Here is a 14,617-nt window from a genome sequence, read left to right as displayed (position 1 = left end):
TCCAGCAGGTAGGGGTTTCCGGGTCTCCTCGAGAATCCCTCCGTCACCCACAGACACATCCCTCCCAGTGCCTTCCCTCAGAGGGACTGAATTGTAGGGGAACCAAAGAAACCAAATCTAGTTCATATTAGGCTGATCTGTCATATCTAGTCAGGATCCGTCCATCCCACCAATACCCTCACCCTGACTTTCCCCTCACCTTCCTGCCCTGGACACTCCACCCAAGGCAGGCAGCTCAGGCTCTGGACAGTGGTCTGGGCTATCTCAGAACCTTTTTCTTCCACAGGCACCTTGGCCTTGAGCACTCCAATGGCCATGAGGCCGAACAGGTCTCCAGAGGAGAGCACTGAGGGAGATGCCGGGAGAACAGAGCGGAAGTCCACGGTGAGAGGTGGAGGCAGCAAAGCAGGGCTCGAAGCCAGCTCTATAGGAAGGACATGGCGCTGGTCCCTGAAGCACCACAGACTGCTTGCCTTGGCAGCTGAGTGAACTTCCCTGTGACCGTACACAGGATGGGAACGCCTGGTCCTGTCTGAGATGGTGCGGTGGAGAGGGACAAAACGGGACACTAGCTTCTCAACTGCTCTGTGTCCAGGGAGAGTTAGGAAAATTCTCAGTGTTTGTTCAGTTAAGGAGGACACAGTCGGGAAGGAAAGTCTTCATCCCTGTCTCACACAGACCATCCAGGAGCTTCAGGCTATTCCCTGCTCAAAAGGTGGAGGAGAAGGCCCAGCTCTAAGGTCTGACTTAGATTAGTAAATCACTGATGAAATCTATTGTTTCCCTTAGGCCAAAGATGCTTTCAAAGACATCTCCGTATACTTCTCCAAGGAAGAATGGGAAGAGATGGGAGAATGGGAAAAAATCCGATATAGGAATGTGAAAAGAAACTACGAAGCGCTGATTGCTATAGGTAACAGGAAGTGCTGGGCGCCTGTGAGCCTGGGAAACATGAAACAGGTCTTCACCCTGTGTTCACTTGGCCTGCTCTTAGGTGGCCTCACCTGCTCACACTTCCCTTTTGTGTGGAGACTAACCTGGAGGAAATGTTTGCAGTTCTGTACCAGAGGGAGGGTGACCCTCTAGTGCAGAGCTCACCTCTTGCCTTGTTCTAGATTCCCCCAGCACATCCTACAGATTCCCTGACTTTGTGACACTTTCTATTGCTTCTATGCTTTGTTTCCCCTTCTTAGAACAAATGTTTTGCTTCTTTCCAGGTTTCAGAGCCACTCGACCAGATTTCATGCATCCCCGCAGGCAGGTCATCAAGCCCCAGGGAGATGACACTGAGGATTCTGATGAAGAATGGACACCAAGGCAGCAAGGTGAGAGGCCAGGAGGATGTGGACGTTTCTTCCTGAAACCAGCCTGGGCTTAGGTCTCAACTACATCTCAGCCGGCAGCAAGGAAAACATAATTTTCAGCATTCCAAAGTGGCTGTGGCTGAGTATTGACATTAGCCTGAATGAAGATGAATGTATAGGTTTTCCAGTGTAATTCTCAAAAGTTTTATTGTTAAAATTTACCATTCTTTTAAAAAAGAATTATTTTTGCTAAACATTCTTAGTGAAAGGCAGTTAAACAAACCTTATGAATAAATTCCCCAAAGAGATTGGTTATTGGTTATTGGATTAAATCTCTTCAAAGAGGAAATGATTAACATATTATGTCAAGATACATTATTTATATATGTATATAAAACAAAACCAATGATCTTCTTACCCTAACGTTAAATTAATTCTTTATTTTGATTCTGGGAAAGGATTGGAGAGAACTATTTATTCTCCATGATCTTTCCCACATTCACTGACCAGAGATGGCATCAGGTAAATAAAATGAAGTACACTTATTATAAAATAGAAGTGAGCACCTCACTTCCTCTTCTGCTGCTCAAACAGTTTTGCAGATTTAATCTGCTTGACTGGAGAAAACAATTTACATAGTTCTATGATTCTCCAAGTATGGATTTCTGTTCTCCCAGGTTTTTAAAAATTACTTATTTAGTTTTGGCTGCACTGGGTCTTTGTTGCTGTTCACGGGCTTTCTCTGGTTCCGGTGAGTGTCTTCTCGTTGCAGAGCACGTGCAGGCTCTGGAGTTTTTGACACACAGGCTTAGCTGCCCCGCAGAAAGTGGCATCTCCCTGGACCAGCCATCAAACCTGTGTCCTCTGCATTGGCAGGCAGATTCTCATCCACTGTGTTCCAGGGATGTCCCTCTATCCCCTTAGGTTATTAAAACTAGGGAAAGGGACATGAAAACTAAACATTTGGTTGTCTGCAAAGGTTTTGACATAAGGAGAGACTCTTCATAGTGAATACATACGCCTCGGTTCACCATACGCCTGCTCGTCTTTATTTACCTTTTTAACAGTTTCTGAGTGTATGGCACACCGCTGCTAACTATGTACACGTTAGTGTTAGTGGCCACAGTGCTAATCGCTCAGTCATGGCTGACTCTGCGTCCCCATAGACTGGAGCCCACCAGGCTCCTCTGTCCATGGGATTCTCTAGGCAAGAATCCTGGGGTGGGTTGCCATGTCCTGCCTCCAGGTGATTTCCCAAGCCAGGGATTGAGCCTGCATCTGTTGCATCTCCTGCATTGCCGGTGGGTTTTTGACTGCTGAGCCACCGAGGATATATACACACATTGCTGTACAACAAGTCTGTAGAAGTGTTACATCTTGCGAGACTGAAGCCCTAACCCACTGAGGAACAATTCTCCTATTTCCTCCTCATAGCACTTGGCAACCATGATTATATTTTCTGTTTCCATGGATGTGATTAATTTAGATGCCTCAGAGAAATGGAATCAGGCCATATTTGTCTTTTTTGATTGGTTCATTTCTCTTAGTATAATATCATCAAGGCCCATCCTTGATGTAGTATATGACAGAATTCTTTTTTAAGGCTTCAAAACATTCTGTTGGGTGCATGTGGATATAAGAGCTATAAGATATATCTCATATATAATCTTTATTTTTATCCACCAATGAACATTTAGATTGCTTACAATCTCGCCCATTGGGAATAATGCTGCAATGACCATGCATTTGCCCACTATTTAGTCAATATCTTGCTTTCAATTTTTTATGGAAACACACTCTTGAGTGGGATTGCTAGATCATACAGCACTTATAATTTTCTGTGGAAATTCCATACTCTTTTCTAGAAAGCTTGTAACATTTTACATTGCCAACTGTAGTGTATAAGGGTTCCAATTTCTCCATATCCATACCAAACTTGCTATTGTCTTCTTATACATATTGCCCATCACAGAAGGTTTCAATTTGTATGTCCCTATTGATTAGTAATATTGAGCATCTTTTCCTGTTTGTTACCATTTGTGTATTTTCTCTGGAGAAATGTCTAGTCAATTCCTTCTCTCACTGTTAGTCAGCTCAGACTGCCATAACAAAACTGCATTCCTTAAACCCAGAAATTTGTTTTCTTAAAATGCTGGAGCATGGAAATTTGATATCAAGGTGCCATCATGGTTCATCAGGTTCTCTTCGTGGCTTATAGGTAGCCTTCATACTGGTGTATGCTTATTAACTCCTTATCAGATGCATATTTTACAAATATTTCTACCATTCTACAGGTGGCCTTTTCAACTCTGTTCAGTGTCCTTTGCTGCACAGAGGTTTTAAGATTAATCTCCTTTGTCTATTTTTACTTTGTTACTAATACTTGTGCACTTGGCACCATATCTAAGAAATCATTGCTGATTCCGTGTCCTGAAGCTTCACCCTTGTTTTCTTCTAAGAGTCTTATCAAGTCTTGCATTTAGGTCTTTAATCCATTCTGAGTTGATTTTTCTTCAAGATGTAAGATGTTCATTATTTTGAATATGGTTAGTTTGCTTCCCCAGCACCATTCATTACAGGGAGTAAACTTTCCCCATTATCTTGACACCCTAGATGAAGATCATTAGACCATGTATCCAAGAGTTGATTTCTGGCTGTCTATTCTCTTCCATTGATTGACGTATCTGCCTTTATGCCAGCCAGCTTGCTCAGTGGTTCAGCAGGTGAAGAATCTGCCTTCAGTGCAGGAGACACAGGAGATGCGGGTTCAATCCATGGGTTAAGAAGATCCCCTGGAGAAGGGAATGGCAACCCTGTCCAGTATTCTTGCCTGAGAAATCCCCTGGACAGAGGAGCCTGGTGGGCTACAGTCCAAAAGGTCACAGAAAGTCAAGAAGACTGAGCGACTAAGCACACACGTTTTGCCAAATCCACACTCTTTTGGTTCCTGTCCCTTTGTAGTGTGTTCTGAAATCAGAGGCCTCCAGCTTTGCTGTTCTTTCTACGATTGCTTTGCCTATTTGGGGTGCTCTGAGATTCCGTGTTAACTGTTGGATGGATTTTCTGTATCTGAAAAAAATTCCGTGAATTTTAGTAGGAATTGCTTTGAATCTTTAAATTACTTTGGGTAGTATGAACACCTTAATCATATTAAACCTCCAAATCCATAAACATGAGACACCTATCTACTTATTTATATCAGACTCCTTTCAGCAATATTTTGTAGTTTTCAACATATAAGTCTGATCTCCCTAAGTTTACTCCTAATTACTTCATTCTTCTCAATGCTATCATAAATAACATTTTTGTCCAATGGCTAAGACTGCACACTCCCAATGCAGAGAACTTGGGTTCAGTCCCTAGTCAGGGAACTAGATGCCACATGCTGCAACAAAGTCCTGACACAAACAAAGAAATAAAAATAAATATTTTTTTTAATCTAGCTCTTGACTATAGCTTCAAAAAAATAAAAACTAAATAGGATTGTTTTCTTATTTTTCTTTGTGGAATGGTCATTCTTTATGCATGAAAAGATATTTGAGTGTTGATTTTGTACCATGCAACTTTCTGTGCAGGTATTTTGTGTGTGGGGATTTAAAGATTTTTCTGCACATCAAACCATGCCCCTGTGAGCAGACAGAATTTTACTTCTTTCTTTCCAAATGGAAGCCTTTTGTTTCCATTTCTAACCTACAGCGCTGGCTAGGAGTTCTAATATTATGGTGAACAGAAATTTGATAATGGGCATCCTTGGTTTTTTTCCTTGATCTTTCTCACTGATGACTATGATGTTAGAGGTCGACTTTCAAAATATGACATTTATTATATTGCAGTCACTTCCTCCTATTCCTACATTTTTGAGAACTTTTGTCATGATAGACTATTAAATTTATTAAATATTTTATGAACATCAGATGAGGCACGGATGAAGTTTCATATTTTTTTTTACTTTTAAGTAAATTATGTAATGCTCCCAGTGGAACCATGGCAGTTGATGATACAGAAATCATTTTCCATTCCTCCTTTGGTAATCATTGTCTTTGTCACTCTCTGGCTTAGAATTATGTGTCCTTAATTAGAATACCCAGAGTTTGGAAACATTTCCCAACCAAAACACTGATTCTCATCGTTTTTTAGGTAAACCTTCTTCGATGCCCTTCAGAGTGGAGCACAGTAAACACCAGAAAGTGAGTATTTCCCAAATCCTGTTGCCAAAATATCCTCCTCATGGATCCAGTCACAGGTGAGAATAGGAGAAAACACAGAGATCCTGGAGACCGGTGCCTTCCTGTCCTGAATCTTTAGCACAATGTCTGATATCATCACCATCTTTGCAGTTAGTAAGAACAACAAGAGTAGTAGGCGGTTCTGTTGTTACATTATTTTCATAATGTTTCAGACTTTAAGCATTTTATGTGAATAAACTTGCTTAAACCTTAAATCAATCCTACAGTACCTATAAGTAGGTATAGAGCTATCACCATTATAGATACAAAGAAAAGGTAAGAAACATTTGATTATATACCTGAGATCACAGTATCACTGGAAGTGCAATCTAAACCAAGGCACGTTCTCTAAATCCCTTACAAACTGATTAAAACTTCCATAGTTCTATGAAGCTTATTCATACATCTTTATATCATTCATCTGAGAGATGTTTTCAACCTCAGTTTTTTGTGCTTTGCTAGGGAGGGATATGCTAAAACATCTGAATAAGGGAAGCTTAAGGACATGCTGGGCAGTTTGTAGAGTGGACAGTCAAAGATGAAGGAGCTTAAGGACATGCTGGGCAGTTTGTAGAGTGGACAGTCCTTGATGAAGAAGGAGACAGGATCCCTACCTCAGAGCCTCTCACTTCAATAAGAGGAAGCAACTTACAACCCTGATAAGCCTCAGGTTTATGACTGAAAAGCAACAAATAAGAAAATAACAGAAGGACTTCACATAGATTATCTGCTTTTGAGTAGAAACTCATCATCTGGGCATCATTTCAAATGCTCATTCTTATAGGAGGGAGTAACAACTCCTTCCACTGAGCTCTAATTAGCAACTCTCCTGTTTGTAATCATTTGTTTAGCCTGCTCCTGTGTTGTGAGGTTTGAGATCCTGGCCCACACCAATTAGTTCTCAGAAGTCCAGGCCCACCTCAAAGCCCCAAAGTGCCCCCTGATTGGTTCGTGAGTGAGTGACTCCACATTTAAGCATTCATCTAGGAGTAGAAAGGTCAAAGGATGCTGAAGATAGTATCTCTGAGCCACACTTGAAATATAGTGGCAGTTGAGGGAATAAATTGATACGTGAGGGATGTACATTCACGTTCTTACTGTATTAAATAGCTCACACAACAATTTGTAGAAGGTTATTAAATTTCAACATCACTATAATATTAAGAATTAGCCTGTATACCAATTCATGTATCAGGAAACTGAGGAGAACCAGCTGGTCATACAGCCTTGTTCAAGGAGAACTGATGAGACCAGCTACTTTAATTCCAAACATTGTCGCTAGGACATGGCAACCTGCAGCTTTCATCTCATTTGCTTTATTGTCTAAATGTGATTCTGCCAATCGTCTTTTCTCTTCTTAATCTCACTGCTCTGTCACCTTATTTTCCACATGTGCTTTGTCCCCTCTGTAATTTTCCATACGTCCTCGTCCGTCAAAGGGCAACTAATTAAGAGAAACCACTGGATCTCTCTACCAGCCCTTACCCTCTTCTTTCCCTGAACTCCAGCTTTTCTCCCTGCCTTACTCTCACTTTTATGCAGAAAGTTGAAAGGGAAGAACCTTAAGATATGAATTCTAGTTTTGATTCCCTATCCACCTAGGTCCTTTTCTTACACTCCAATGTTCAGACCCCCCTCCCCCCAAATCAGGTATTTCCAAGAATTGTCAAAGTATTAACTCAAGTCATGCATGTGAAAACACTTCATAAAGTCTTAAAGAACTAAAGAAATGCATGTTGTCTTTTACTCACATGGAAGAGAATGTCCAGGACACCATTAAGTAATGAATCTAGATTGAAGGAATTGCCGGGAGCAGCAAAATCGCTGAAGACAAGTGGCTCCAACCAGGCTCAGAAACCAGTGCCCCATCACAGAAAAGCAAGGACCCCTGGACAGCACCCCAGACAAAAAGTCGGTAAGAGAAATTTGGGAAGTTCCTCCAATCCCTGCAGAAAAACTAATAAGTATGGCCTAGGTCTGTGGGGTGGACTTTGGGTAGGCGGGGTTTAAGCTGGACTGATCTGAGACATGAAGTTAGCACTGGGGCCTTGGGAAAATCTTATACATTTTCTGAGGTCCTGATTGCTATCTGTAAAGTGAGGATAAGGATACATGACTCATACAGTGCTTGAAAGCCTTCCATTAAATGCAAGTTTAAGGCATAAATGACACCTACATGTAGTTCAGTACATCCAGCTGTGATAATGGGAACCAACCTTTGTTAGTGTTTATGTCCAGAACTCTGCTCAATGCCTTACATGTCATGTGCCCTTAACATATATTTTCTGAGTAGATGTGTCATTGAACTATTTCCTAAGTAAGATGGTTTGGAAGTTAAACCTACTAACAAGAAGTGCAAGATGCTATCACTGAACTGGGCATCTGTGGTCAGTGGAGCCTCAGTCTCCTGAACCTGTAGTTAAAGGGAGAAGAAGCAAAGTATAGAGAAGGGATTTCCTGGCGGTTAAGTGGTTAAGACTCCAGGCTTCCACTGCAGGAGGTGTGAGTTCCATTCCAGGCCAGGGAACTAAGATCCCACAAGCCATGCAGTCTGACCAAGAAATTAATATTGTATCATAAAAGCATAAAATTACAAAAGTAAAAGTTTGAAAAATACATGTAAGAAAGTTTTAACAAAGTGTATAGATGGACAGGTAGGAGATCTCACACTTTCTGATAAAATGGGACTAACCCCCCGAACCCCACCAGCGTTGCTTAGCTTCTGTTCTACATCTTAGAATTCAGAGGAAAGGAGACAGGAGTGAAGAGGTACAGTCTACGGGAAAGAAAGGGCCACGTGTACCAAGAGGTCAGCGAGCCTCAGGATGACGACTACCTCTGTGAGTGACCCCGCTGGCCCACTCACGGAGAAGGGGCAATGAGGCCTTGGTTCACTAACCTCACCTCACCATTTGGTCCCCTGGCCATCCCCTTCCTGTATGACTTGGGGTACAGGATCGAGGCCAAATGCCATGAATGCCCCAGTTCTTTCTGAAGGTCTTTACGACCAGAAACATCACGATACCTCCTCTCATCCCTGTTCTCACCTCCAGATTGTGAGGAGTGTCAGAATTTCTTCATCGACAGCTGTGCTGCCCATGGGCCCCCAACCTTTGTAAAGGACTGTGCAGTGGAAAAGGGGCATGCCAACCGCTCAGCCCTCACTCTGCCCCCTGGGTTAAGCATCAGACTGTCGGGCATCCCTGACGCTGGGCTTGGAGTGTGGAATGAGGCGTCCGATCTGCCGCTGGGCCTGCACTTTGGACCCTATGAGGGCCAGATCACAGACGATGAAGAGGCCGCCAACAGTGGATACGCCTGGCTGGTGAGAATCACCCGTTTCCCTGTCCTCTGGCCTCTAACCGCTTGTATGTGGTTGGGGGTACTTCATGTCTACATGGAAGGACACAGATGGTGATAACACGGTCGGCAATGACACGGGCAGCCCTGGGTACTGTGTGTCCTGGATGTGAACAGAGGACTTCCATCTAAAGGTCAGAGGAGAGGTGGGAGCACAGTGTAGAGATACACAGAAGTGACTCCTCCCTTGTGGAGCCCTTGCCTTCAATGAACCAAGAGATTCAGACTTGGAATGATGTGTAAGGAGCTTACCCTGTGGTCCAACAGGCAGTTGAATCCATGCAGGCTGAAAAACACCAGTGACTACACAGGCAAATAGCTCTTCTATTGTTTCCTACCAAAAAAAATAATAATAAAGAGGAAAGCTTGTAACTCTTTCTCTGACCCTCAGATCACCAAAGGGAGGAACTGCTACGAGTATGTGGATGGAAAGGACACGTCTTGGGCCAACTGGATGAGGTGAGTGCAGTGAGTCTGCAGTGTGTAGACATTGAGACTCCCTCCATCCCACGCCCCTTTCCTTCTCAACCCGGCTTCCTCAACAGTTCTCACACCTTCTTTCCTATTTTCCCTCCATATCATTCTCTTTCATTTCAAAAGACACTGGAAAGAAGGAAATAAAAATATGGCATGTGCTGTCAAGATACAAGTCTATATGCTGAACAAAACTGGTGGACTTGAAAACAACTTGAAGCGTTGAGATTCACCAGGGACACTTTAACTCACTTAATGGACACTTACCACGCACTTTATGGTTCAGGTTAGACAGTGAACTTCGGTACTGAAGCAGATCACACAAGCCATGACCTTTTGGACAACATACTGCAAACAGACATTAGCCAATTGATTTTAGGAGCAGTAACCTTATTTTTTCTATCTTTGAGTAACTGCACACGCCAGGATGACCTAACACAGGAGACCTTGACTCCCTGTGGGCAACAACCTCCGCAGGCTTGGTTCCAGTGAGAAGTGGGCCCTGAGGCCTCAGAAGGAATGGGGGGCAGCTTGGCCCTGAGCAGGGCCATTCTCTGAGGGCCTCTCCTTTCATCGGGGCAGGCAGACAGTGAACAAACTATTACTGTTCCGTGTCTCAAGCTATATCAGAGCTCTCTCCAAGTTTCCGTGGGAGGGGGTGGGCAAGCGAATAGGACCCTGGATACACGTGGGGAGATGGGAGAAAGCCTTGGGAGAGAAGGCAGGCTGGGGTGAGTGCTGAGGGCTGCATTTAGCCAAGGAGCCCCAAGTCCTGAGGATGAAAGAGAACTTAATTCAGAGTTTAGAGGAGCTGAAGGTCACCAACCTCACGGACAGTCCAGTTGGAGATGAGTCTGGAACTGGGCTATGGAAAATGGCTACTTAGGTAAGGAGAGAAAAGCATGGGAATTCACATGGCCTGGTCCAAGGTGTGAACAGAAGGTCCACATGAGGGGCGGCCTCAGAGGCGGAAGGCAAGGAGCTGGGCATGGGAGGAGAGTGGAGGGCACTCGTCACCTGAGGTTTCTTTCCCTTTCCCGGCCTCGACCCCAGGTATGTGAACTGTGCCCGGGACGACGAGGAGCAGAACCTGGTGGCCTTCCAGTATCACGGGCAGATCTTCTACCGAACCTGCCAGGTGGTCAGGCCGGGCTGTGAGCTGCTGGTCTGGTACGGGGACGAGTATGGTCAGGACCTTGGCATCAAGTGGAACAGCAGGGGGAAGAGTGAGCTCGCGGCCGGGAGAGGTGAGTGTCTCCCCTCTTCCAGCACCCCACCCCATCCTGGGAGCCTCCGTGGTCCGATTTCGAAGCAGAGGACAACCAGTCCAAAGTCAGTTGAGTTGCAATTAAAATGCCTGAGAATTTGATTCTTTTCATATGATTGTTAGGAAAAATTTTTTATATTAAAAATGCTTGTTCTAATTTTTAATACTTCATACAAAATAATATGTAACATCACCTTCTGCTGAAAAGCTTAGAAGCAAATTCCAAGTTTTCTATCACCTACCACCTCTCTGCCCTTTATTTGTTTCTGCTTCATTTCCTCCCATTTCTAAGCGACACGTGTACAGTGATGCGCATTCAGTTCCTTTTCCAGTCCGTTGTCATGTGAGTTCACGCTCTGTGCCAGACGGGGCTCCACGCCCCGAAACAGACAGAACCACTGCCCTGGGGCAGCAGGGGCTTCATACCAGACAGGGGCTGGTGCTGAGGAAAACCAGCGCAGGGAACGTGCCTCGGGTCAGCGTGAGCAGAGGGTGGGGTGCGGTGCAGGACGGTGCGGCAGGGCCTCTGCAGAGATAAGACCTGCGGGGAAGGATTCCAGGCAGGGGAGCAGCCAGTGCCACAGTGCCAGGACGGGGAAGAGAGGTCATGCAAGGGGTCGCGGGAGGAAGCACAGAGGGAGAGGAAGGAGGCTGGACGGAACACGGAAGCTTCAGTGCCTGTGTCCACGTGCAGGCCCCAGGGGTCCTCCTGGGTGACACAGAACAACCGCGAGGCTTTCAGCTGCAAGCAGCATGTTCTCTGTGCTAAGACGATGCTTTGGTTCACTTTTGGGAAGAGACAGCAGCGGGGAGTGTCCTCAGAGGTCAGTTCATTGCCAGACATGAGGGAAGAGTGGGCTGTCTGAAGATGCTTGGGAGTGAAGGTGTGAAGAGTCTTGCTGGACATGTATTTTTAAACAGGGCTTCCTAGTGCATGTTAAGTGGACTAGGCCTGAATGAAATAAATAAGCTATGAGTACTGGTGAGGCTTGAGAAAGGATATGGAATTATTTTATGATTTATGGGAGACTGAGAGAGGAGCAATTTTTGAACCAGTTTGGGCAGCAATAACCAGACCTGTAGCCAGTCGGACCTGGGCCGTTCGGTCTCATCCAGTCTCAAACCCACTTCCTGCAGAGATCGGCACAAAGGCTGCTCTTTGAACAAGGAGCCACAAAGTCAGATTTACTCACAGCTGCTCTAACCACCCCCCGTGCTGCCCCCCATATGCAGAGAGCTCCAGGCCAGGCACCCCTAACTTAGTAGACCCTTTCCCCTGACAGGGAGCCTCTCAGGAGATGTCACCTAATTCACCAAGTCTTATCCCTCAGTAGGGTAAATACCTGTGGCCACTGTGACATGACATTTCCGATAATTACCCGCAGGGAAAGTCCCTGCAGATCCACCTCTATCAGGAGAGTTGTTGCCTCTGCTGCTGCTGGAAGGTCCCTATCTGGGTGATATGTAGAAAAGGCCCTTGACACCCGCTTCCTGGATTTCTGTAGATGTAGAGAATAACAGTGGAATGGAAAAGTGGACTGTAAAGACACTTGATGGGAGACAGATCGTGCACTGTCAACAATTAGATGATGAGTGGGGAGGGCCTGACAATGGCAAACCAGCTACATGACAAAAGCTTCCACTTTCAGCAGAACCGAAGCCCAAGATCCACCGATGTGCCTCGTGCTCTCTGGCCTTCTCCAGTCAGGAATTCCTCAGCCGACACATCCAATGCAGTCACCCCTCTCAGACCCTCCTGAGACCATCTGAAAGAGACCTTCAACCAGAGGATCCCTGCCCAGGCAGTCAAAATCAGCGATACTCAGATCCACACAGCCCGAGCGACAAACCAGAGGGTCAGGAGGCCAAGGACAGGCCCCAAGCTTTGCTGAAAAGTGTAAGGCTGAAGAGGATTTCAAGGGTCTCTTCCTACTCACCCGGAGGACAAATGGGGGGTTCTGGGGTTTATGAGAGAATGAAAGACGAGCCCAGCACAAGCCAGAAACTGAATCCAGAGGACACAGGCACATTGCTCACGGGGGCTGGGGTCTCAGGGATTATGAGGGTCACATGCGGAGAGTGTGGGCAAGTGTCCAAGGACAGGTCAAGTCTCACCACACACGAGAGGTCACACACAGGGGAGAAGCCCTATGTTTGCGGGGAGTCTGGGCGAAGCTTCTCTCAGAAATCAGACCTCAACACACACCAGAGGACACACACAGGGGAGAAGCCCTATGTTTGCAGGGAGTGTGGGCAAAGCTTCCATCGGAAGTCCCATCTCATCACACACCAGAGGACACACACAGGGGAGAAGCCTTATGTTTGCAGGGAGTGTGGGCGAAGCTTCAGTCACAAGTCCGTCCTCATCATCCACCAGAGGATACACACAGGGGAGAAGCCCTATGTTTGCAGGGAGTGTGGGCGAAGCTTCAGTCAGAAATCCGACCTCATCAAACACCAAAGGACACACACAGGGGAGAAGCCATATGTTTGCAGGGAGTGTGGGCGAAGCTTCAGTGATAAGTCCAATCTCATCAGACACAAGAGGACACACACAGGGGAGAAGCTCTACGTTTGCAGGGATTGTCGGCAAAGCTTCAGTCAGAAGTCCCATCTCATCTCACACCAGAGGACACACACGGGGGAGAAGCCCTATGTTTGCGGGGAGTGTGGGCGAAGCTTCAATCGGAAGTCCCTCCTCATCACCCACCAGAGGACACACACAGGGGAGAAGTCCTATGTTTGCAGGGAGTGTGGGCGAAGTTTCAGCAATAAGTCAGTCCTTACCAGACACCAGAGGACACACACGGGGGAGAAGCTCTATGTTTGCAGGGAGTGTGGGCGAAGCTTCAGCAATAAGTCATTCCTGATCACACACGAGAGGATACACAGGGGAGAGAAGCCCTATGTTTGCGGGGAGTGTGGGCAAAGCTTCAGTGATAAGGCCAATCTCATCAGACACAAGAGGACACACACAGGGGAGAAGCCCTATGTTTGCGGGGAGTGTGGGCAAAGCTTCAGTCGGAAGTCCCTCCTCATCACCCACCAGAGGACACACACAGGAGAGAAGCCCTATGTTTGTGGGGAGTGTGGGCGAAGCTTCAGTGATAAGTCAAATCTCATCTCACACAAGAGAACACACACCGGGGAGAAGCCCTATGTTTGCGGGGAGTGTGGGCGAAGCTTCAGTAAGAACTTCAACCTCATCAAACACCAAAGGACACACACAGGAGAGAAGCCCTGTGTTTGCGGGGAGTGTGGGCGAAGCTTCATTCAGAAGATAGATTTCATCAGACACCAGAGGACACAGACAGGGGAGAAGACCTATGTTTGCAGGGAGTGTGAGTGAGTCATGAGCAACAAACCACACCTTAGCCACAGGAGGATTTCTGCAGCCACCCCATGCCTCAGCTCTAAGGGGGCCTCAGAGGAGGCCTGTGACCCGTTACTGTCCCCACGAGTATGAGCAGAGAATTCCCAGGTGGTCCAGGGATCAAAACTCCAATGCAGTGACCCACGTTCAATACCTGGTTGGGGAACTAGCTCCCACATGCTGCAACTAAGACACAGCACAGCCGTATAAATAAATATATAATAAATATTTTAAAGAAAGAGTGTGATAAGCACAGAATCATTTGTTAAATAGACCTTCCACTTTCATGACAGGAGAGGAGGTATATAAACCGCAGAGGGTTTCTTAAGTGTTCTGGGGATGTTCATGCCAATTGCCTTCGTGGTTTTTTAGGTCTCTTCTAACAAATTTTGTCTCCAAACAAATCTGAATCCCAGACTATGTACTCATTCCCCGTTATTACTGACAGCAGTGGGGTCCAGTGGTAGCTGAACCCCAGGGGAGGCATAATTCTGGAGCCAACTCAGTTAGGTCACTGGATAGTCAATCCTGGGTCCAGCGAGAGGAATGCAGAGTGGAGTCAGACTCAACAGGGAAGGGAATTCCCCAGCCTCCTGGGAAGTGGGGCCTCTCC

At 45.9% G+C, this 14,617-nt stretch overlaps 1 protein-coding gene across 1 annotated transcript; it reads left to right on the top strand.

Annotated features, from left to right (window-relative positions):
• Positions 1-315: 315 nt before the first annotated feature.
• LOC136160601 (histone-lysine N-methyltransferase PRDM9-like) lies at positions 316-13,980 on the top strand. The gene is made up of 10 exons (XM_065924531.1): positions 316-391; positions 797-913; positions 1,218-1,325; positions 5,442-5,491; positions 7,289-7,445; positions 8,269-8,370; positions 8,584-8,855; positions 9,282-9,349; positions 10,418-10,611; positions 12,284-13,980. The coding sequence occupies exons 1-10, from the start codon at positions 316-318 to the stop codon at positions 13,978-13,980; spliced, it is 2,841 nt and encodes a 946-aa protein (XP_065780603.1).
• The last annotated feature ends 637 nt before the right edge of the window (positions 13,981-14,617 follow it).

This window comes from Muntiacus reevesi, chromosome 1, assembly GCF_963930625.1.
Source record: "Muntiacus reevesi chromosome 1, mMunRee1.1, whole genome shotgun sequence".
In the NCBI taxonomy this organism is placed as follows: domain Eukaryota; kingdom Metazoa; phylum Chordata; class Mammalia; order Artiodactyla; family Cervidae; genus Muntiacus; species Muntiacus reevesi.
The sequence above is the reverse complement of the archived record's forward strand: the minus strand, read 5'-3'. Positions and strand labels throughout refer to the sequence as shown.